Source organism: Phoca vitulina, unplaced genomic scaffold, assembly GCF_004348235.1.
Source record: "Phoca vitulina isolate PV1807 unplaced genomic scaffold, GSC_HSeal_1.0 scaffold2, whole genome shotgun sequence".
Taxonomy (NCBI): Eukaryota; Metazoa; Chordata; class Mammalia; order Carnivora; family Phocidae; genus Phoca; species Phoca vitulina.
The window spans coordinates 38,113,911-38,140,372 of NW_022589705.1; the positions used below are offsets into that span (position 1 = coordinate 38,113,911).

General features: G+C 36.9%; 1 protein-coding gene across 2 annotated transcripts in view; it reads right to left on the reverse strand.

Moving 5' to 3' along the window:
• Positions 1-26,462, reverse strand: part of AK5 (adenylate kinase 5) — a 241,890-nt gene that overhangs the window by 183,882 nt on the left and 31,546 nt on the right. For both annotated transcript variants that reach the window (XM_032425645.1, XM_032425635.1), the window contains exon 6: positions 4,034-4,225. In XM_032425645.1, the coding sequence (XP_032281536.1) occupies positions 4,034-4,225 (192 nt within the window). The remainder of the gene's footprint in view (positions 1-4,033; positions 4,226-26,462) is intronic.

Here is a 26,462-nt window from a genome sequence, read left to right on the forward strand (position 1 = left end):
TAACCCTTTCCCTGGTGAGTGGCATGTTTTCCTGGCTGGATCAACAGCACAGTGCATTTTGGAAAATAACAATATAAACATTACATCTCACCCTATTATTTTTCAATCATTTTAGAATAACTTTTTCTTAACGAACAAAACTGTGTGTATTTTTTAAATAGTTCATCAAATTTACTTAAGCTTGACCTGTCTTAACTAATACTATTTCTTCAATAAGTTTCATCCAACTTAGGGAGGATGATGAAAACAGACTAGGGGCTTCTTTAAGCTTTAAAAATAAAGATAAATTATCATTACACACACACACACACACATATATATATATATTACTGAGACTTTTGAAGATCCTATAGAAGGGAAATGATAGTTCAAGAGTTCTATAGTTTCATCAAGTCCCAGTGCTTCAAAATGTCACGAAACAGAGCTTACTCTGTAAGACTAACTAAGCAGCTTTCTTGGTCCCAGTAATACTCAAACAAACTTCAAAACAAAACTCTTGACAAACTTGGGGAACTCACAGCACCTAACTTAACGAGAAGCACAAAACTGTAAAAGATATGATGAGCAATTACATCCGACCCTATTGTAAGTTAAAAAACAACATATAAACTTGTCTGAGAAGATTCTATGAAGTCCCTAATATCCTAGCCTTGTGATTTCATAGCATTTAATTCATGCACAGATGGCTGGATATATGGATAAGTATAATAAAGGAATAAAAATGAAAAGGTCCATGTCATGGGAACCATGTCAATAAGATACAGTATTCAGATAACAGCATATTTTCCTGGCTATTTTGATTAGGTTTTCTCTTCAGTCACACTGGGTTCGTTCTTGAGTCAAATCTGCCAATATGCAGAGTGAATGATGAAGTAAAAAAGAAAAAAAATGAGTTGATGTTTGCTGCAATCCAATCACAGTATTCAGACGCAGCCATTTTATGGCTTGATTAGATAACCAATACAGAAGTTAAGAAAAAACACTAGGACAATTTAAAAATTGATAACAGACATTTTTAAAGAAAAAATGAATTTGGCATGAAGTTTTTAAAACCTAGATTCTTCATTTTGGATTTCCTCAATAATCTATCTGTGTGACAAAGGCAACAGTGAGCCCTCAGAGAGCACGGAATTGTTAGTGGTAATTGTAGGTTCCAAAAGATGGGTTGGGAGGGGAAAGGAAGAGACAGAAAGAAACACAAGAATTATAAAACAATATCAATCACTTAAATTGGCCTTACAACATTCCAGGCACTGTTATGGTATCCATTTACTCCTTATAATTACACTGAGGTAGGATGGATGATTATAACCATTTCACAGGTCAGGCAGCTGAGTCACAGAGAAGATGAGTAGCCTGCAGGGGGTGATGCAGGCGGTAGGTGGCGCAGTTGGAATCTGAGCCAGGCAGTGGGGCTGCATGGTGCACCCTAAACATGGCCTCTGCATTGCTACTGTCTGCTGTGCAACACACATTCTCTCATTTCACCCATACAACAACATTATGTGGTAGGTAACGTCATCTCCAATTTATAGATGGAGACCAAGTCCCAGAGCATCATGAATTTATTAAATGGCATTGGAGCATAAGATTTCAAGTGAGAGTTTCAGACTCCAAAGCCGTAGGGAAGAGAAGCACCAAGATGAAGTTTCTCAACTGGACTGAAGAGGGATGTGGTCTCCGTGGTCTTTAAGAACCTCACACCAAGATAAATGATTAATCTTACTTGTGGGTGAGAAGAGTCTGTTCTAGTCAATTCCTAACACAGTGCATGACATATGTGAGGATGCCTTGTACATTCTCCTTTGCGACAGTTATCACATTTAATAACTCATTGTTTAGTATCTCTCTCCCCATAGACTGTAAGCTTTATTCATTTACTGGGAGCACACTATGTACCAGGCAGGTACTGTTCTAGGAATTTGTAATATGTAAGGGAATAAAATAAAGATCCTTACCTTTTGCTTATTTAGATTTGCATCCCTAGCACCTAGGAGAATGTCTGACACCCAGGGATTCTCAATAAATATTTACTAAATGAATAAATGAATCAATTAAGAGGGGCAGGGAGAAGCAACAGAAAAAAACTACAAAGGGGTTTGATCTGTTAACTCCCAGTTTTTAAATTAAAATCTTAATATGTTTTGTGATTAATAAGGATGATCGTTTTATTATTTAACTCGTCTTTAAAAGCAGAAATGCTATCAGATATATTTTAATTCCAAAATTGAACTATGATCCACGTTCTGAAGGAGTACATGTGATTCAGGGTGCAGTACTTGCTCCTTTGATGGACAAAATTTTCTAATTCTATTCCCCAGAGCCTAGCCTGTGTTTGTGTTCACCACTTTTCAAAAGGTGACTTTCCAAGGCAAGTCTCCCAGTAAGAAGAGGTGTTTATCCTAAAGCTTATTTGGTTTTAGCAGTGAGGTTACAGGCTGTCATCCACATTGTTATTGACTCCCTCAATTACAGGCAATGGCATTTCACCTCCATGCAAAATATTAGTAAATTAACAATCCCCACTCTGCATTCATTTGGGAAATCTGCTCTGCTTGTGATGACGAACGTGACAGGCAGGGAGTAATCAGAGACACTCTGGCAATACCTTTAAGCCTTGCAAACATCAATTAAAACTCTGGCTCTGCACTTTGCAGTTGGGGGTTTTGGTCTGTAGGGTAAATTTCTTTTTTCATGACACAGTGCAGAAGCATTGGTAATTTGCAAGAGAAACAGGGAACAATCCCAACAAAATTAGCCAGAGAAATATCCACCCTGACTTTCTTGAATCTTTCCTATTTTCAATGTCTCTTTTAGACCATAAAATGAACTGTGGCACTGTGAACAATTTTCAGATCAGATTTACAGTTCTCTGACATGACAACTTTGACTCAAAGAGCAAATTCGAATAAATATTTCTTTAGAGTGCTAAAAAGACTGCAGAGAGATTATTATTCAAGTGTCGTAACTGTCTCAGATCTAAGGGCATCCTAGTCTAATGAAGAGATTTTTTTTACCCAGTAATTGCTAGGTCATGGGGGCTCTGCGGATGAGCTTCAGTAGATTTACCTAAAATTTGTAAAAAAAAAAATCTTATGTGCATTTTATTAAGAAAGGCATGAATTATTTTCATCAGATTGTCTACCAGGCATTGTAACCTCACTAGACAAGAATCTCTGGTCTGGTGAGAAAAACCCAAGGGCTGGGGGGAAGGTTCTGCTGAGCTCTGCCACCATCCTGCTATCATGGAGTTGCTCTGATGTTGGTATCTTGCTCCATAAAATGTTTTCATCAGATGGTCAGTGATTCCTTTGTCTCCTCTAATACTTGAATTTTTGATGTTAGGGGATCATAATTTAGCTGAATCTTCACCTCTAACTTCCTGTATTCTAATAACTATATTAAATAATGATTCAGTCTCATCTTTCGTTGGTACAGTGAGTATCATTAACCATAAAACAAATTATGAAAATATTAGCATTGTGTTAATGGAGCAGAAAGATCAATGCCTTCCATTTTCAGACACTATTACTTCTTCAAGCAAGTCAAACCCTTAGGAAACTTTTTTGTGCCATCAGGATCTCATTTCTTTACGTGGTACTTTGTGATAAAACCGGACTTACAATGTAAGTCTAATAGAACACTCTATCAACTATGTGTTTTTAAGCCTATCAATTTTATTAGGTTTCCAAAGACAGAAGAGTTGAGAAACTGGGCAAGTACTACTTAAAATTATCCAACTAATTATTTAAAAATACTTTTTTTGGGGGGGGGACTATAGAATTGTAGCCAAGGTTAAAATTTATCATTTTTTATAAAATTAAACTAAACTGAAAGTATTTTTATCATAATGACTTAATCAAGGCAAAGCAGGTAAAAATTATCAATTTTTTTCCCATTGGATCTAAAACCCAAGAAAAGCCACTTTTTTTTTTTTTTTTTAAAGTAAAGAGGGTTTCTAAATGAGAACAGGTGAATTAGAAATCTGAAAGACTGTTCTTATACTGGACATGTAAAAGTATAGCTAACTTACTGTCATGATGAGCCCCTTTTCCTGGAAGTATTTGACCAATGGAGCAGCATTCTGCTTGAAGTTCATTAGTCTCCTTTGGGTAGCTTTCAGATTGTCGTCAGGCCGTCCCTGTTGCTCTGCGCGCTTCAGTAATCTTTCTTTGAGCCTCTGATTGGCACAAGCCAAGAATACCACCAAGTCGGGAGTACAGATCTGCGAAGAACATCAAACAAGCAGACAAGCATTTAACACACCAACCAATGCAAGTGTGGGCAGTGGCATTCGTCTCTTTTAATTCTGTTGAGGATGCCATATCTTTGGCCCTCTATGTCTTTGCCAGGATATTTCTAGGGATACTGCTCTGTACAAGAATAGGGGGAGCCATTACTCTTATCAAGGCATACCTTGAAGTTCTTGAAGGAAATTAAAAGTGCTACTCCAGTGAACACGTAAATGATAAGAAAGTGAAAGTGAAATGGGCTAATTGCTGATACGGAGAAAGTTATTGAGAGATCAAACCAGCTACAACACTCCGTTAAGCCAAAGCCAAAGCCTAAACCAGAGCAAGGCCCTAACTCTCTTCAATTCTATGAAGGCTGAGAGAGGTGAGGAAGCTGCAGAAAGAAAGTCTGAAGCTATCAGAGGTAAGTTCATGGGGCTTAAGGAAAGAAGCCTTCTCGTAACATGGAAGTGCAAAGGTGAAGCAGCAAGTGCTGAGGGAGAAGCTGCAGCAAGTTATCTAGCAAGTTATTTAGGTAAGATAATTAATGCTGTAGCTTACATGAAACAACAGATTTTCAGTACAGACGAAACAGTCTTGTCCTGGAAGAAGATGCCATCTAGGTCTTTCTCAGATACAGAGAAGTCAGTGCGTGGCTTCAAAGCCTCAAAGACAGGCTTACTCTGTTTTTAGGAGCTAATGCACCTGGTGACTTTAAGTTGAAGCCAATGCTCATTTACCATCCTGAAAATTCTAGGGCCCTTAAGAACTATGCTAAATCTACTCTGCCTATGCTCTAAAAATGGAACAACAAAGCCTGGATGATGGCACATCTGTTTAAAACATGGTTTATTGAGTATTTTAAGCCTACTGTTGAGACCTGTTGCTCAGAAAAAAGATGCCTTTCAAAATATTATTGCTCATTAACAATGCACCTGATTACCCATGAGCTCTGATGGAAATGGACAGTGACATTAACATTGCTTTCATGGCCTGCTAACACAACATTGATTCTGCAGCCCATGCACCACATAGTAATTTCAACTTTCAAGTCTTACTAGTTAAGAAATACATTTTGTAAGGCAATAGCTGCCATAGGTAGTGATTCCTCTGATGGATCTGGGCAAAGTCAATTGATGCTGTGAAGGGTGTCGAAATGACAACAGAGGACTTAAAATGGTACATAAACGTAGTTGGTAAAGCAGCAGAACGGTTTCAGAGGAATGACTCCAATTCTGAAAGAAGTTCTACTGTGGGTAAAGTGCTATCAAACAACATCTTCACCAGGAGTAGATTCCATCTCAAGAAACCACCTGCTTTGCTCATCCATAGGAATCAACTCCTTAAAGTTTTATCATGAGATACAGCAATTCAGTCATATATTCAGGGCCCACTTTAATTCTAGTTCTCTTGCTATTTCCACCACATCTGCAGCTACTTCCTCCACTGAAGTCTTGAACCCCTCAAGGTCATCCATGAGGGATGCAATCAACTTCCAAACTCCTGTTAATGTTGATATTTTGACCTCTTTCCACAAATCACAAATGTTTTTTTTTAAAGATTACCATTTTTACTAAAGTATGTATATAAGATTAGTGTTAGAATCAGCCCACTATGAAAATAAATTCAAAAAGCTGGGAAGGAAAGAGATTAAGTGGGTGACTTTTTTTTTAATTTAATTTTATTATGTTATGTTAATCACCATACGTTACATCATTAGTTTTTGATGTAGTGTTCCATGATTCACTGTTTGCATATAACACCCAGTGTTCCATGATTCATCGTTTGCATATAACACCCAGTGCTCCATGAAGTATGTGCCCTCTTTAATACCCATCACCAGGCTAACCCATCCCCCCACCCCTCTCCCCTCTAGAACCTTCAGTTTGTTTCTCAGAGTCCATAGTCTCTCATGGTTCGTCTCCCCCTCCCATTTCCCCTCCTTTGTTTTTCTCTTCCTATTATCTTTTTTCTAAACATATAATGTATTATTTGTTTCTTAATAGCATCTAGGATGGTGAATCCTTTCCAAAAGGTTTTCAGTTGATTTTGCCCAGATCCATCAGAGGAACCTGATGCGGGGCTTGATCCCAGGACTCCAGGACTCCGATGCGAGGCTCGATCCCAGGACCCTGGGTCATGACCTGAGCCAAAGGCAGCTGCCTAACCGACTGAGCCACCCAGGCACCCCGCAATAAAATATTTTAAAATTAAGGTATTTTTTTAAGGCATAATGCCATTGCACACTTAATAGACTACAGTATAGTGTAAACATTAACTTTTATTTACACTGGGAAACCAAAATTCTCACCTGACTTGCTTTATTGTGATATTTGCTTTATTGCAGTGGTCTGGACCTGAACCCACAATATATCCAAGGTATGCCTGTAGCTCATGTAAATGGCATTCCCCAACCTGCACAGCTGTATGCAGTGGCCTCCATATTTCTGGAAAATCCTTTTTGTCTATGTTCAAACAAGTACCCAGGTTAAATTAAGGACAGTATAGGCAAAACTTTGCCAAAGGTATATGTGACTGGATTTTAGAGGGGACATGATGATTGAACTATAGATATTCTCTACAGTAAACTGCTCCTATTATTACTTTTTGCTGTTCTTTTAAAGTATCGCTTGTAGGGGCCCCTGGGTGGCTCAGTTGGTTAAGCAATCGACTCTTGATTTCGGCTCAGGTCATGATCTGAGGGTTGTGAGACTGAGCCCTGCATGGGGCTCTGGGCTCAGCGCAGAGTCTGCTCCAGATTCTCTTTCTCCCTCTCCCTCTGCCCTTCCTCATCCCCTTTCACCATGTGTGCGCCCCCACCTCAAATAAATAAATAAAATCTAAAAGTATCCACTGTATGCCAGGCCCGGTGCTAAGTTATTTTCATACGATATTGCTAAACTTTGCAGTACTCTGCCAGGTACATATTATCTCCAGTTTACAGATGAACAAACCTGGCTCTGAGAAATGAAGTATTTGTCTGAGGTCACATGGTCAGAAAGGTCAAAGCGGGTATCTGTCTGGTCTAAAGCCTGTGCTCCTTTTACTATTACAAAGAACCAATTAAATCCAAAAGCTTTCACAAATTTCTGAAAATACCAAGGAATAACTTGAAAAGAAAACAGTTCTTATTTAACTCAATTAGAACTAGTACTGCATTTAAAAGACAGCATGGCCATAGAAAGTGAATGTAGTTTCTTGTTGAAGATGGGACAAGACAAAAAGGTGGTTTTGTATAGCAGTTTAAAGAAATGATTCAAAAAATAATAATAAAGAAATGATTCCAATATTTTTTGCATCCTTACATTAGTAAATTTACTGAGCATATGCCCCAATAAATATATACTTATTAATTTAGAAAATATGCACATTCACCATACTAATATAGGATGCTTGGTGTAAAACATACACAAAAATGCAATTTAAAGAAGAAGAGATACAATAATTGCAATTTTAACATTTTCTTCCCACACCACAGTGGTTTGCCTTGTACACTCTAGAGACCACTGGTTGGAAAATGGACCCTGGAGGCTGGAAACACACATTCCAGTTTTTGCCCTAGGACTTGCCAGCTGAGTGACAGGCATATTGGCTTAATTTTGCAAAGCCTCTGTGTCTTCATCTATCAATAAAGATCTACAGACCTACCTCCTTGAGTTACTATAACGATTAAATAAGATAATGTATGTGAAATACACAACGCAAATTTGATCCATGGTAAGTGCTCAATAAATTTTAGCCATGTTTATTATTTCTTGGCTTTCATGATTCTAGGTTGTTCCCGGTCCTCCTTTTAACTTTTTGTTACTTATTTGTTTATTTCTTTATTTTCTTGGCTCACATTTTTCCCTCCTTAAGCCCACAAGTGGGGGCCTTCCTTGAGGTTTAGATCATGTTACTGTTTTTAGGTCATGTCTCCAGATTCTCATGCTCTTCTCATTCTTTTTCACCTGTTCTGGTTTCAACCACTACCCTTAGTTGATGGATCCTGAATCTACATTTTCAGCACTGACTTTCAACAGAATCTAAGTCCTGTATTTTCAAATGCTTTATAGGACAGCTCTACCTGTAAGTCTTTTTTTTTTTTTTTAAAGATTGTATTTATTTATTTGACAGAGACAATGGGAGAAGGAACACAAGCAGCAGGCAGAGGGAGAGGAAGAAGCAGGCTTCCCACTGAGCAGGGACCCCGATGCAGGGCTCGATCTCAGGACCCTGGGATCATGACCTGAGCCAAAGGCAGATGCTTAATGACTGAGCCACCCAGGCACCCCTACCCATAAGTCTTAATGCTACTTTTGACTTAGCAAGGCCACAATCAATCTCAGCACCTTTTTCCCTAAATGAAATTCCTATCTTGTTTATTTATTTATTTTTCTACTGTTATGGTATTTTATGGTAGCAACACTATTTTCCTAAATTTCTCAGCTAGAAGAGAACCCTTACTCATCAAAACTTTCATTTCTCTGAGCCATCAGCATTGCCTATGGATTGTGTCTTTGAAATGTCATTCAGACTCCCCCTCCCCCAGGTCCCCCTACCACTGTCTAAGCCACACATTGGCATTTGTGATTAAGAGCATGAATTTTAGAATCAGATCATCTTGAATTTAAATCTAGAATCTGCCATCTGTTAATTTTTGGCCTTTGAACAAATAGTTCATTTTTTCTGAGCCTCCGTTTTCTCAACTGTAAAATAAGAGGAAAAGCTCTCCATCTCTGTAGTTTAGTATTTCCTAATAAAAAAAAAAAAAAACTTCTAAATAGTTTTTGAGAAGCCCTAATACTTTAGAAAATCACTTTATAATGATATATGATAAAGACATTATTTGAAGTTAAAACCTTTATTTTATCAAATATTATATTGTAAAATTTATGTTTAATAAAATCCTTGGTAATATTTAGCCTTACCCAATATAACAAATGACATCCTTCAAAATTTGTTTTAAATAAATTATATTAGGGGGGGCTCATGGGTGGCTCAGTCATTTAAGCATCCGACTTGATTTCAGCTCAGGTCATGACCTCAGGGTTGTGAGACTGAGCCCTGTGTCAGGCTCCATGCTAAGCATGGAGACTGCTTGAGATTCTCTTTCTCCGTCTGCCCCGCCCTGGACACCCCGCCTCCCACCCCCATCCCGACCCCCGCTTGCTCTCTCCCTAAAATAAATAAATACATAGAAAATATTAGGAAGAATACAATTTCTGAAAAATAAAATGTTATATTACTCTTGGTTTAGTTACAATGTATATCAAAATATGGGGAAAAAACCCTGAATTACTAGTTTAGTATTAAATACAGATAAAAACTTTTTGACTTTTGAAATTCTTTCATTGTGCACTTAAACAAATGAAATGGTTTACTTTAATACATTTTGTGTTTTGCTTCAGGCTACAATGTAAGTGCTTCTCCCTACATAACACAATGAAGCCATGGATAGACATATATGTAATCACTACTGTATTTTGTTTTTTACAGTTGGCTTCTGAAATACTAGAGAAATTTATATAAGACTTTTTCAGACTTCAAATAAAATTGCATTTTGCTTATTTTTTTTAAATTAAAAGCCTTTTTTAAAAAGCAGTTTCAGGTTTACAGAAAAGTGGAATATCTAAGAGTTTTGATCAATGAAATGCAACTTCAGGTTTGAGAAACATGACTTTGAAGTGAGTCTGGGAATTATTTAATTTTATCATTGTAATTAACTTGCTATCTTTCTTTGGTATGAATGACACAATATAGAATTAGAATTAGAAAAAACAATTAAGATGTAGAACCGGTGAGGACTGTGGCAGCTGGGGATAACACAGCCACAGCCACTCGTGTGCTCATCTGAGTCCTAGTAACCCCCACACATGCCCGGTCATTAGGGCCTCACCTTCTCCAACAGTACTCTATGTTAAAGGGAAAAATATTTGAGTCGTTCATGTTTTTTTCCCCCAAAATAGAAGCAGATACCACTGCATTCCAAAAGATGTGAAGTCCCTAGAAACTTTTCATGAAATTCACTTGTGACATGTTGAGAAGTATCACCAAACAAAATGGATCCTCGACATACCTTTTCATACCCTAGGTTCTCGAAATATATTTGCTGATTCAATGAATGAATGAGTACATACATAAATGAGAACAAAATTTGAGACACCACTTTTGTCTACAAGGAAGTAAGCTTTTCAAATGCTGATATTATTTCTCTTAATGAATCAACTAAATCAATTTTTTTCTGTCATTATATAGACATGCCAAACCTCCTCTGTCCATTGACTTAAAGTCCCTTACCTGAATGATTATTCTGTTGAAATGAACCCGTGACTGCCTTTGATAACCAAAGACATTCACTGTGTCAGATTGCCAAGTGAGCTTGTTTTAATACTCCCTGTTCCTAACTGTCAGTACTTTTGACTGGCCTATTCTTTATGAAGATGTGTCAGAAGGCCTACACTCCATAATTCAGATGACACTGTCAGAAACCAGGAAGCAAAGTACTAAAAAAAGAGAGAGAGAGAGAGAAGATCAAATTGGAACAAAAGCTGAAATCACAGAAACCAAAGGCTGGAAAAAACTTGAGAGGTTATCTGACCCAAATTAATGCCAAACCTGTAATTATCTCCACAGTCTCTTGACAAGCGATTTTTAAAGTTGAACATTTGAACTTGAATGTTCTTATCAGTATTTCTTGGGATGGGTACCTACTACTTACAAGGCAGCCCGTTTTGTTATTGGAAGACTCTAATAACTGGGAAGTTCTTTCTAATATTGGGCTTAAATTTGCTTCCCTATTCTGCCCACAGTGAAAATGTAAGATAAATTATTTCTTTCATCCATTAAACATTTCCTGAACACACATCATTATCACAGAAGCTAGATTAGATCATAAGAGGAAAAAAAGGATAGATAATTAGACTTCACTATCATTTAACATGGAAATAATTTCTGGGCAGAATTTTAAACAGACTACGGGGATGGGGGACAAAAATTAGAATGTGGGTTCTACCCAGGAGAAGGAGCTCTAGAAACTACTATTGCTGCCCCCCTTTTGGTTGGACTCCACAGGGCTACACCATCAGGGTATGTTTGAACCAGACTCACAGGACTAAATCCCTTTAGAATCACCCCAAATTCCCATTATATTAGGTGATTAAGTGTATTTAACAGCCAATTAGGCATACCTGAGAAGAGAATTAGTGAACTAAAAGAGCAGAATAAAATATACAGAATGAAACACGGGGGGACAAGGGTAGGAAAAGTACAGAAAATAGGAAAAAAGACAAATGAGAGAATGGTTAGAAAGTTCTAGAAGGGGAGAGAAAATGAAGAAGGAGTATTAGACAATATACTCACAAATGATATCAAGCCTCAGATTCAAAAAGCAATATTAAAGCCAAAAAGAAGAAACAGAAAACCTCAGATCTAAGCATATCATAGTAAAACTGCTAAAAGTTTAGACAGACAAAAACCCAAAGCAAAACAAAACAAAAAAATCTTTAAAGCTGCCAGAAGAAAATCAATGAGAGATTACCTTCAGAAGAGCAAAAATAAACAGCTATATTTTCAAAAGTGACAATGAAAGCCAGAAAACAATGAAATAGTATCTTTTTTCAAAGAAATGCAAATTTTATTTTTATTTTATTTTTTAAAATGGTATCTTTAAAGAGCCAATACAAAATAACTGCCAACCTAGGTTTCTGTATGCAGTAAAAATATCTTTCAAAAATCAAGAGTAAATACAGATATTTTCAAACAAACAAAAACTGAGAGTTATCTGTCCTCAGAAATTCTACACTAATGGAAACATTAAAAAATATTCTTTAGGTAGAAGAAAAATGATCCAAGATAGAAAATTGGCCCAGAGTAATGAATGAACAGCAATGAAACGGTAAATATGTAGGTAAACCTAAAAGAGTATTGACCATATAAAAGAATACTAAAAGTATTTTGTGGTATTTAAAAATAGAGATTGGTCATGAGGCAGGTACATGAAGTTCAACTGTTCTAAGGATTTGTTCAGGAAGTGGCAGAAATACTGAATTCTATGAGACATTAAGTTAACGATGCACGTTGTGATCCCTAGAATAGGATTTAGACAATTTTTTCTGTAAAGAGCCGGATAATGAGTATGTTAGGCTTTTCAGGCCATATGGTCTTGCAGCATGGGAGGATCCATAAACTGGTGGTGCTGGTGGTGGGGACTGGGGAGAATCTAGAGGAGGAGGACAAGCCAATGCAAAGGTGCAGTATCCAATTAGTCACTGCAACTGGGGACTGGGACCGCCATGCTGCTAGGCCTTCTGAGGGGCACATGTGAGGAGCCTCTGTCCCCCAGATCCTGTCCCCTAGTGGTCAAGAGTTGCCCCCAGGCATATTACCTTTCCCATACTTTCACACTGTGGATGTGTGAGTCCCTGGGCAGGAAGCCAAATGTCCCCAGTGAGTGGCTACAGATTACAATGGCATGAAGCTGGTCACAGCAGCAATGACCAAGTAAAAGGTGGGCTATAAGAATATAAGACAGAGCATCAGAGGTGCTTGATATAGCTGTACACTTGAAATAGAAAGATACAGAAAGGGGCACCTGGGTGGCTCAGTCGTTAAGCGTCTGCCTTCGGCTCAGGTCGTGATCCCAGGACCCTGGGATCGAGCCCCACATCGGGCTCCCTGCTCCGCGGGGAAGTCTGCTTCTCCCTCTCCTACTCCCCCTGCTTGTGTTCCCTCTCTCGCTATGTCTCTCTCTGTCAAATAAATAAATAAAATCTTTAAAAAAAAAAAAGAAAGATACAGAAAAAAAAAGAAGATAGTAGGAAGGGAAAAATGAAGGGGGGGGGAATCGGAGGGGGAGACGAACCATGAGAGACTATGGACTCTGAGAAACAAACTGAGGGTTCTAGAGGGGAGGGGGGTGGGGGGTTGGGTTAGCCTGGTGATGGGTATTAAAGAGGGCACATACTGAATGGAGCACTGGGTGTTATACGCAAACCATGAATCATGGAACACTACATCAAAAACTAATGATGTAATGTATGGTGATTAACATAACATAAAAAAAAAAAGAAATGTTAAAAGTAAAAGGATGGAAAAAACATACCATGGAAACATTAACCAATAGAAAGATGGTAAAACTATACAAACATCAAACCTGATTTGACATTTCATGGGCAAAGGAAAAAAAAAACTGAAAGTAGCTAGGAGAGTGGATGTTGAAAGTTCTCATCATGAGAGAAACAATTTTTGTAACTGTGTATGGTAATGGATATTAACTGGACTTACTGTGATCATTTTGCATATACAAATATGGAATAATTGTGCTATACACCTGAAATGAATTAATGATATGTCAATTATACCTCAATTTAAAAAACTGAAGAAAATAAATTCCAAATAACCCATTTCTACCAAAAAAAAAACAACCTAAATGTTTGTCAGCAGATGAATGGATAAAGAAAATATGGAATATATGTACAATGGGATATTATTTAGCCTTTAAAAAAGTAGGAAATTCTGCCTTTGTGACAGCATGGATGAATCTGGAGGACATTATGTTAAGTGTAATAAGCGAGACAAGGAAAGACAAATACTGCATGATCTCACTTATATGTGAAATCTAGAATAGTCAAAGTCACAAATGCAAAGAGTAGAATGGTGGTTGTCAGGGGCTGGGTAGAGAAGGAAATGAGGAGATGTTGGTGAAAAGGTACAAGTTATCAGTTATGCAAGATGAGTAAGTTCCACAGATCTATAAATAGCAATGTGACTATGGTTAACAGTACTGTATTATATGCTTGAACCTTTGCTAAGAGGGTAGATCTTAAGTATTTCTCACCACAAAAAAGAAAAACAAAGAAAATGGTAACTATGTGAGGTGGTGGATAACTTAGCTAGCTAGATTGCGGTGATCATTTCACACATATAAAAAATCAAGTTGTACAATTTTTGTTTGTCAATTATACTTCAATAAAAGTGAAAAAAACCTGAAATGTCAAAGTATAGACTTTAGGAAGAGAAGTATTACTGGAGCTAAAGGAGTGTCATTTCATTACGATAAAAGATTAACTATCCAGGAAGAAATAATAACCTTAATTTGCATGACCCAGTAATATAGGCTCTCAGTACACAAAGCTGAATTTAAACAGAACTAAAAGAAGAAAGTCACAAATCCACAAACATAGTGGGAGATTTTAATATATCTTTCCAAGTAACTAATAGAACACATGGCAAAAAATCAGTAAGGAAAGGGGAGATCTTAACACAATTAACAATTTTATAGATGATAGATAGATACAACCACCAAGTTGAATATAAAGTCTTTTAAAATACACATAGAAAATTTATAAAAGTTGACCATATTCTGAACCATAAAGGAAATTTAAATAAATTTCAAATGATTGAAAATCACATTCAGATTACCTTCAGTGACTACAGTGAAAGTAAGCTCTGCATAAATAATAAAAATTAAAATTAAAAAATCCTTGTGTTTAGAAATTAAACAATATACTTTAACATAATCCTTGGTCAAAGACTAATATAACATAATAAAATAAAAATTAAATTAAATTAAATTAAAAAAAGAACTCACGGTGGAAGTAGAAAATATTTTTAATTAAATGATAATAAATTATGACATTTCAAAACTTATGGGATGTAGCTACACCCATAGTCACGGAACATTTTATTGTTTTAAATGAATATGGTGGGGGGGGGAAGACCTTGGAATTAGGGATCTAAGCATTCATCTCAAAATGGTAAAAAAAAAAAATAAGGCCTTTTTTAGGTTGACTAAAAAGTAGAAAGAAGGAAAAGATAAAGATAATAGCGGGGCAAAAACATAAAATAAACATAGTATAACTAAGGGTCCCTGGTGAAACTAATCAAGAAAAAGAGGGAAGGCAAAAATAAATATTGATAATAAGAGGGAATGAATTCCTAAATATACTACAGAGATTAAGATGACAAAGGATATTAAGAACTTAATGAAAACAAGTTGGAACATTTATATGAAATGAACAGATTTCTAGGAAAAACACAACTTCCCTACACTGATAGAAGAATAAACAGAAAATCAGATTATTAAATCCATATTCAAAACCCTCATACAAAGAAAACTCAAAACCTGGATGGCTTTACCAGTGAATTGTACCAGACACGAAGCTAACAGAAACCCTTCTACTTAATATAAAAGGAATGACTACTTCTCAGTTCATTCTATTAGGCCAGCATAATCTTGAATCCAAAGTCTAATAAGGACATTAAAAGAAAGAAAAATTATAGGACAATCTCCCACATGAACATAGATGCAAAAATTCTAAGTAAAATATCAGCGATGAATCCATCAAGATATAAACAGATTATGTCTGTCATGACCAATTTATGTTTATTCCATGCAGGAAAAATTAGTTTGCCTTTCAAAAATCAAGCACTGTAATTTATCAAATGAACGAAATAGAAGAGAAAAATCAAAAGATCATCTTAACAAAATAAATGTGGGAAAAAATTTGGTAAAACTGAACATTCATTCACGATAAATACTCTTTATCAAACTAGGAATTCAACAGAACATCCATAATTTGGTAAAGAATAAATACATAAAATTTACAACAAGCATCATACTTAATTGAGAGATGTTGACACCTTCCCCCTGCGTTGAAATAAAGATGCCTATCATAAGCATTTCTAGTCAACACTGTAATGGAGTTTTTTGACAGTACAATAAAACATGAAAAAGAAATAAAACATAGGATTGGAAAGAAAGAAATACAATAGTCATTTGAGACAATGTGATTGTACATGCAAAAAATCCAAAAGAATTTAAAAGCCGTTAGAATAAATATGCAAATTTAGCATGGTCTCTGCCTACAAAAATCAATTTTACTCCTATATACGAGGAACAAACAATTTAAAAATGAATTTAAAATACTACTTAATTGAGCTTTAGTGTGGTGCTGCTTGAGAAAGACTTGATCAGTCATTGTTGGCTTTCCAAGAAATTCCATACAACCCAAAGGGCATTTGCCAAAGAATGTGGGGAGACTCAGGAAGCTGGAGCAGCAAGGAAATACTTCCTACTCTAAGAACCTCCAGAAAGAAATGCCTGCCTGCTGACGTCTTCACATTAGCCTGAGTGAAGAAGGAGGCCCACAGGAAGGAATTCTGGAAGATATGCCCGACCATCAGGACAATGAAGCGTATGAGATGCCTTCTGAGGAAGGGTGTCAAGACTATGAACCTGAAGCCCAAGAAACACTTTTGCTCCCAGTTTCTTGAGACCTACTGACAGATGTTCCATCCTGTACAAGTACTCAGTTCCAACATGCCCAGTCATGACATTTTCTAAACGTTTTTAGTGTATTTTAAACTCTTCCATCAGCACTGATTGAAGTTAATCTGTACCTGCCCCTACTCAGCATTTCAGCGCTTCCCTCTCACTGAAGTGAACATAGGGTCCTTGTGTGCTGGGTGGCTATTGTGGCTTCAAATCTAAAATGTTAAATTAAAACACCTAAGTGACTACCACTTATTTCTAAATCTTCACTATTTTTTGTTGCTGTTCTTGAGAAGTTGTGATTTACTATCATAGATTAGAAGATTTCTAGGTGTCTTTTAATGACTCTAAGAATAATGATGTGTTGTGAAATTTGTTAATATATACAATACTTAAAAACATGTGAGCATGGAACTATGCAACTATAAATATTAAGTATGAAATTTTATTGTTTGGTGATGTGTTTTATTAACCTGTGTTTATATATAAACGGTGAAAATTATGAAATGTTATCTCATTGAAAAAATAAAAATGTTACTTAACCACAAAAAATCATTTAATCACCTAGTGCAAAAATCTAATGAAAAATGACACAAGAATACTACACAGACCTTGGCAGAAATAAAACAAGGTATATGCCATATTCATGAATGGAACACTTAATATCATAAAATATGTCAATGCTTCCCAACTGATCTATAGATTTAATGTAATCTCTAAATGTCAGCAGCTTTGTTAAATTTTTGTATATCCTGGGAATTGAAAAACAGACTGAAATTTATTTGAAAATGCAGAGGGCCAAGAATAGCCAAGAAAATCTTAAAGAAAAAGGATAAACTGATATAACTTATTGTCACAGAATGTGATTCATAGCAAATCCACAGTAATTAAGACAGTGAGGTACTGAATTTTAAGGAAGACCAGTAAACCATTGAAACCAAGACAGAACTCTGAAATAGATCCACTGTCTAAATATATGGGCATACGACTTAGGACAAAGGTGGCTCTACAATGCAGTGGGGAAAGCACAGCCTTTTCAGTGAGTGCTACTTGGACAGTTGGATGTTCATGTAGAAAACGATGATACTTGACTCTCTATATGATATGACATGCAAAACTCATTCCAAATGGATGTTCAGATCTAAACGTGAAAAGTAAAATGGTAAGGATTTTAGGAGATAACATATAACAAAATATCTTCTAGACCTTAAGGTAGACCAGAATGTCTTAAATAGGACCTAAAATTCCCTAACCATAAAGAAGTTTTATAATTGAATGGCTTTAACATAAAAAAAACACTTCTTTTTATTAAATACACTATTAAGAGAATGAAAATGTCAGTTGGAGAAGATATTTGCAACACATACTATCAAGAAAGGGCTTCTTTTGAAAATATAAAAAGTATTCTTACAAATGAGGGCGCCTGGGTGGCTAAGTCGGTTAAGCATCTGCCTTCCGCTCAGATCATGATCCCAGGGTCCTGGGATGGAGCCCTGTGGCGGGCTCCCTGCTCAGCGGGGAGTCCGCTTGTCCCTCTGCCCCTCTCCCCTCGACTCGTGCTCGCTTGCTCTCTCTCAAAAATAAATAAAATCTTTAAAAAAAGTATTCTTACAAATCAATAAGAAAAACAGAAAACAATAGAAAAATGGGTAAAAGACTTGAACTGTCATTTTTACAAAAGAGGGTATCCAAATGACAAATGAACTGAAGAGGAGCCTACATCGTTAATAATCCAGGGAATGAAAATTGAAACAACACATCCACCAGAATGGCTAAAGTCAAAAAGACCAACAATACCAAGTATTAACAAGAACATACAGAAACTGGAGCAAGTTTGTGATAACTCATAGAATAGTACACTCATATTCTGTGTATCTACTACATGCTAGATTCTATTCTATTCTAATTCAACTATTAGACTATGAGTTCCTTAAGGTCAGGAAAAATGTCTTACTCCTCTTTCTAATCAAGGCCTAATAGCTACACTGATCACTGGAAATATGAGAGATGAAAATGTTATTTAGGGAACAACAGACTATCCTCAGTCTGTTAGTCCTCCAGCATGATCTCTAAATCAAAAACGTGCAGGGACATCTATGTTCATGTGGGAGATTGTCCTATAATCAGGTATGTTCTTGTCCTGATGGAGCTTGTGACCAATTGGCAGAGACAAACTGTCATCAAAAAAATCTCACGAACAAATGCAGAACTGTAACTGTGGTAAGTACCACGACATAGAAGTGGAGCAGTTGTTACTATGAGAACATATAATAGGGAAATCCAACCTTATCATGGAGGTCTTGGAAGGCTCCTATGAGGAAATTACAATTGAGCCGGGACATGAAGATGGGGAAGGAATAACCAGAGAAAGATGGAGAGGGAAGAGTGGTCTTTCCAAGACAACAAATTCACAGAGAAGGGCAGGCACATGGCTTAAGAGGAATGCAACACCAAAATGTTATGTGAAGTATGCAGCCCACAAGATGAGAATCTTTTAGACCTCATCCTCCTACACAGAAGATAATCTAAACAGGTAGGCATTTTTTCCCCCCAGGAGAATGGAAGCAACCAATGTCTTGATGGGGATTTCTCCAATTAAGTCTGACATTTACAAGTAGAAGATTTTAGACACTGGAAGAGATGAACTGGGATCCTAGCAACAGATGAGCGCTGTCATATGCTTTGTCCACTCTCTTTTCCCAATTAATATGCATGGGTACTTTATGGTTATATGGTTATAAACTCTATGACCTGAGCTTAAGACCCTTGGGTTTATCGAAAAGGACAAAAGATTGGAAAATGTTAATCCCCCCAAAAAAAAGTAAGTTCAAGTCTTCCTTTTCCATTTTCCCCCATCCCCCTCTCTTCACTTTTGAGGAGAAAACGTACGGCCAAAGTTGGTCAGATCAAGACTTTTCACCGAGCCACAGTACTAGGTACTATATAGTACTAGTACTGTAGTACGAGGTAGGGATGTGATTTCTCTCACCTAGGATCCTCTCTTTTATATCCAAGAAGCTGGAGAAGTAATACTGACCTCTCTTTCTGCTGCTCACCTTTCTCTTTGAACTTGCTTCTTTCTATGCAGCTAGAGAGATTTGCTGGACTTAATTATCAGAAGGTCTGCATTGGGCTGCTTTTCTGGCTCTACTTCCTGTTCTCTTCTCCTCCATTGGCATTCTCTGGATTTATGTTTCTGTAACAATGGTGGGACAATCGGAGACGTGGGATTAAGGTCGGAGGAGGTCTCCTACCTGCTTTGGTCCCAGGCACTAGGCTACCAGTAGCCTACATAAAAAGAATTCCCCAAGGAGTTCAGATGGTACTCTTGGGTCCCACTGGGTTTAGAGACAAAATTTCATAATAAAAGATTTCTTTTCTTGCTGTCAATTGCTGTCCCTGCACGTTTTTGATTTAGAGATCATGCTGGAGGACTAACAGACTGAGGATAGTCTGTTGTTCCCTAAATAACATTTTCATCTCTCATATTTCCAGTGATCAGTGTAGCTATTAGGCCTTGATTAGAAAGAGGAGTAAGACATTTTTCCTGACCTTAAGGAACTCATAGTCTAATAGTTGAGCCAAGAGACAATTATAATATGATTAGCACAATGTTTAAGCAAATATGAGAATAAAGAGGAGGGCCACTTCCATGGGCAATTCTTATGATACCTGATGTCAGTTAACATACTCTCCCTGAGTCTTCTTTCTCTAAGACAAATTCCATCCCCTTTCCCAAGACTGTTACAACCACAAGAAATTACATGAATTGAATGAAATGTGTTTCACTGAGGCAAACTCTGATAACGATGTGAAGGAGACTCTACAGCCCTGGTACTGAAAGAACAACCCTTGCACTGGCTGCCCTTGCATGGGCATCTCCTAGAAGCCTGCTAGAAATACAAATCAGCGAGCTCCCCTCTGTTCTACTGAATCAGGATCTCTGGAGACGGGCCCCCAGAAGCTATGGTTTAACCTCTGCTTTATAAGAAACCCTATATAGAAATGAGTGCTCAGAATGGGAGCTTATTAAAGTTCCAGGATCTTTAAAGTGTCAATAAAAATCTGAAGTGGATAATACAATTAAGTCAAAAAAGAAAGAAACTAACTTAGGGAGACAACTAGTATTTGAAATCTTATTTTTACAGTTTGGACATTTCTTGCTGAAAAGCTATATTCTACCCTTTTCCATGATCCTATGGTCATCTCTTACAAATGCATTCATTTCTATGACTTTAATTAAGTAGTGATCTAGGTTACTCTTTTTTCTTTTCTTTTTTTTTTCCACAACTTGTCACAAACCACATTAATCACATCTGCCGAACAGAGTATATCATGAATGGTTTAAGAAGATATCATTAGGGGCGCCTGGGTGGCTCAGTTGGTTAAGCGACTGCCTTCAGCTCAGGTCATGATCCCGGAGTCCTGGGATCGAGTCCCACGTTGGGCTCCCAGCTCAGCGGGGAGCCTGCTTCTCCCTCTGACCCTACCCCTCTTATGCTTTCTCTCTCACTCTCTCTCTCTCTCACAAATAAATAAATAAAATAAAATCTTTAAAAAAAAAAAAAGAAGATATCATTAGTTCATGAAAAGTACCTTTCTGTGGTTTGGTTTTTATGGTACAAATCTTCATTTCAATAAAGCAATTGGGATACATTAGGCTGCCAAGACAGAGGAATTTAATGAAGAGGAAAAGATTAAGGTTTGATTTAATATCTACCAGGTTGACAATATGGAAATGAATGTAAATTTACAGCACTATTTTTTCCAAGATGTCTTTTCCCCACCACTAATTTTATTATGTAGGTATCTACTCTTCATTTGTTTAATTAATTCATCTAATATGTATTAAGATCCTTTCATGAGCCAAAGTTGAAGTTCTGGAAAGGCAGGCTGAAACTAGCTGGGCTGGGATTGTCTTCCCACGTTAAGCAGGTGGGGTTTTATCTTATGAACATGGGAGTATTATATTTTATTTCATGCCCTAGAATGAATGCCAATGGTAGTGCAGGGGCAGACTGGGGGCAAGCAGATCATCTGGAAGAGCTAATGAAGCTGCACTGTCTACGATGAAACACCCCTTACAAATAAAGAGGTCAGATAAACATAATGTAAAACATGACCATTATTCTTAACATTCTTTTAATAGATGTGCTCAATCTTAATGATCATTTAGAAAATGGGTGGAACTATTAGTGTCAGCATTAGGCAAATAGACTGAAATGAAACAGGATTGGACAGGAGAGAGGGATGTAGGCAAATGGGTAGAGTTCAAAAATACATCAGCTGTTTCTACACCTGGGGGATAAGCCATGCCTGCCTGATTCATCATAGTCAGTCTATGGACTCTTCATTACGAGTGCACGTGGACCCGTGACTGATTAGACCACAGAAAACAGGGTCTATTAAGAAGCAAATGGTTAGGTGATGTTTCCAGACCCAGCCAAGAAAATCATAGGGACAGACCTTGAAGAAGTGGAAGATCTCAGCATATTGCTAATGTTTACGATTTAGCCAACTTCTGAACTGTCCCCTCTCTAAACCTTGCTTCTTTACAAACATTTAGCATTTAGATCCTCAATATTGACAATGGGAATAATCACCCATGCAGTCCTGTCATTGATATGCCAGCACAAACCTGACATATTGTATATTATGTTCTAAATTCAAAGAAGATGGGGATGAACTCCTAAATATCATGTGGTCCAAATCCCTATCTGATCTGCCGCATAGCAATCAGTTTTCCAAAAAAAATTACTGAAGCTAAATATAGGATATATTTCTATTTGCATCAAGTAAGATAAAGTATATCTTAAAAAAGCAAGAACAGTGTGGTTTCTTCCTGACCTACCTAATCTAGACAACTGGATTTCATGCTTGAGACACTGCCACCATTCATTCAAAGGAAGTATTAGAAAAGTGGTTTAGAAATTCCATTACCAAGAAGCACATTTCCAAATCTTTTAAAAGCATTTCCTGCAGGAAAATGAAATTCAAGGGTATATTAAATGCTAACTAGTATATGAGAATATAAAATAGGTAAGAAATTATGTGATATATCCATTAATACTCCATACAAAGACTTACTGAATGGAAAACAGACTGATAATTCACCAAGAAATGCCATTATTAGAGATTTCCATTTGAAGTTTAGATGGAAATACTTTTTTCAAAACTTCAGTCATTCTAAAGAAAAACTGGTATCATTTTCTTAGGTGTAAGTTATTTTGATTTGTATGGCTAAGAGAAGCTAACACTTCAGAAGAAGACACATGCTTAATACAATTCTGTTTCACACTTATCTACATTGATTGCTTAGCATTCATTCAAACACAAAGACTGTCTCCAAGGAAATTCAGAAAAGACTATTATGCTATTAGTGGCTGGAGAAGGAGTGATGGTATCCTACTCTATTCATTGGATATTACTATATCTCTCTGCCTAGTTTATCTTAGGATAACTCTTCTCATTCACATTGATAATGAAGAAAAATACTTTAAACTCATATTCTCAGACAACATTTGAGAAACGAAGTAAGACCCAAACAAATTCCAGCCAGATTTAGAGACCATATCTGTAGAACACCTTATTCTCAAGATTTTCTTGAACATTCTAAGTATGAGAACCAACTAGGGAAGATCCCTTCATTCTTCTCACAAGTATTTATTAATTATTTTAATATGTACCTACAAGTGGTTAAACTAGATCACTATTATTTCATTCCTTTTCTTTTTTGAAAATCTTCTGATAAATAAGAGTTCTAACAATACTGGGAAATGTATTTACAGGTGTCCACTTCTGTTCAACATACATTAATTAAACAGCTACTATGAGCCAACTGCCACACTAGATTAAAGAGATGCAAAATGGACAAGACATGGTCCCTGTCCGAAGGATATCCCAATCTAAAGTGGAAACAAGCACATAAAATGTTATTTCAACACAGTGAAAGTGTATGGAAATTCCATCGTATTGGAATACAGTCCCAAAATGGAAGCCACACAGCAGGGTACAACAGAGGCATAGAAGAGGGCCTGAAGCTCTGGAAACTTGTGGCCCATGTGAATACTCCATGAATACATGGGATGTTTTCTTTCTTATTTTACTGGAAAAAACACTTGGGGAGAGGAAGGAATGAAGAAGTTATATCCAAGTCTATGTTCTGGTAGGCAATAATGGGTCTATGAAAAACCCTGCTGATATAATCAAATTATTCTTCTATCACCCACTCATTCACTTAGTTGAGTGCTACCAAGCACCAGAGGTATAATAGTTGCATCTTGTATTTAAAAAAGTAGCTCATAATCTGGCCTCCAGTTATGAACTGCTCTGATATAAAAATGGGATGAACTCAAGGTTCATTTTAGAAGTTGATGGTCTGATAGCCATCATCACATCCAGAGTAGCAAACTAAGCTCAGAGACTACCTAATGAAGTGGCCAGCAGAATACATGAAATTGGGACTCTCTTTGACAATCAGGAATAGTCTCTGTGGGTACCTCCACCCCATCCCATGCTCCTTTAAATATAACCCCACTTCTACGACAAGGGTATAGGTCTTGTGTTTTTCTCCCATAAAGATGTAACAGGTAGATTCAGGGTTCTAGAACATCTTGAATGGGAAGTCAAAGTGTTAAAAACTTCAGTCTGTATAGCACAGATATGGCCCATCGTGGAAAGGCTTTCCATTGGGGATATGAAGAGAATCATTATTGCTAAGGATCACAGCACTCTGGACTCAGCTCCAAAATCCTTCTCAGCATAGTAGGCCAGAGAGCCATTATCTTTACACACATTGAAGGCTTTTCACTACTACTGGTTTATACACGTTAGCAAGGTGGCTCCATAAGCCATACGGGAAAATTTAGTTTCAGTCTCATTCTATAGTCATAACACACACACACACACTCAGACTCAACTGGATTTTCAGTGCTAAGTAGTGGTGGACAGAAGAGATTTTTTATTAAAACCAATGAAGTTATTTCCCAAAATTGTTGATGTCCACTTTTCATGTTCTACTCAGTGTTTTCAATGGCAAATGGGTAATTAGTAAATGGGTAATTTTCCAAGGCTCTAGAAGACAATAGCTTGTAAGATTGGGTCTTTTCAGATTGTGCTGGTGCCATGGAGTTGAAGCCAGACTTTCGAGTCTCTTTTGGCCACAGTAGCAGCCACCTTCACCTTGGCCTTTCTGCTTGAACAGGGAGCCAGAGCACTGAAATATAATCATTCTAACAGGGTATTTTTAGATTATTAATTTAGTGCTTTGAAATGTATGAATGATTTGGGCAGAAACAAATCTGAGCTGGAAACCCTTTCCAAATATTTCTCTCCTGTGTGTGTGTATGTGTGTATTTCTTTTTTTCTATCTGTTTTTCTATCTCTAACTGTGTATATATTAACATACATATAGATACATACATACACACTGCCTAAAAATAATATTTATTAGAATATTTGGTAGTTCAAGGAAAACATAGTTGAATGAATTTTCAGAAGGCTCATTATTAAATTTTAATAGAAAGTAAAGAACGATGGATATGGAAAGGCCCACCACAGATTTTAAAACGTTATCCATTTAATTATTCATTCATTCGTTTACTCATTCATTCAGTAAATACCAAGTGTTTAATGTGCGCAAAAATAATATTAAAGAATTCCTGGGGCTCCTGGGTGGCTCAGTCAGTTAAGCATCTAACGTCACCTCAGGTCATGATCTTGGGGTCCTGGGATCGAGCCCTGCATCAGGCTCCCTGCTCAGCAGGAGTCTGCTTCTTCTTCTGCTCCCCCCACCAACTCGTGTGTTCTCTCTCTCTCAAATAAATAAATAAAATCTTAAAAAAAAAAAAAGAATTCCTAAAAATTTCTAGACAAGAAAAGTCAACGGTTGGCTCTAATAATTTGTTCTAATGCTTAACAATTGGTACTTTTGAGATTTTCTTCATATATAATTCAAAATTATTTTCTTTCTCCTTTTTTAAAGATTTTATTTATTTATTTGAGAGAAAGAGAGAGAGGGCAAGTGCACCAGCAGGGGGAGGGGTAGAGGGAGAGGAACAAGCAGACTCTTCGCTGAGCATAAAGCCCAACGCGGGGCTCAATCCCACGACACTGAGATCATGACCTGAGCTGAACCAAAGAGTCAGACGCTCAACTGACTGAGCCACCCAGGCATCCCCAAAATTATTTTCTTAAATACAAATACATTTACTCAGTAGAGAAGAACCAAAGAGTTACTATTTATAAAATTCTTAGACATGCTTGGAGAACAGTTATGAGGAGGTGACTATGAAGACAAACAATGATTTTGAAGTAAATATAACAGAACTTGTAAAACTGGATGTGCTTTCTCTTTAAAATAGACCATTTGGGAAAATAAAAATTCATTTTCATATGCTGTCTACTGTTCAAAATGCCTTTTGGATCTAACTACAGAAAGGTTTGGTTAGATGATCAATCCCAGTCCTTTGGGACTAGACTCATCCTTTTTTAGTGCTCAGGAAGACAATACAATTGGGTGGAAAGAGCACTGGACATAGAAGTGTGGGCTGTTTATTCTAGCTCAGGGGATTGAGTTATTTACTCCTGCTCTCACATTAACTAGATTTGTGAAATGTAGCCATTCACTTAACTTCTCTGGGCTTCAATTTTGTCATTTATAAAAGGAGATCAGTAGCTACCAAACTTCTTTGATTCAAAGATTGCTTTAAAAAACAAATCCTAAGAAATTTTCCATGTAGTAAAAGCTGTACTTTTGCTGTCAGTTGAGTGAGAAAATGCTAATTTTGCCTGGTTTTGTTTGTCTCTGTAATGACTCAGCCACCCCCAAAGGTAGGGACCATCAGTTATGATATTCGGGAGAAAGTACCCTCTAAAATTTGTGCTTCTATGAATCTATGGCCTCATGGAGGACATTATTTCAAGCATGAATGGGAAGCTATTTTCTGGCCGTGACTCATGGGCAAAAAAAAAGAAAG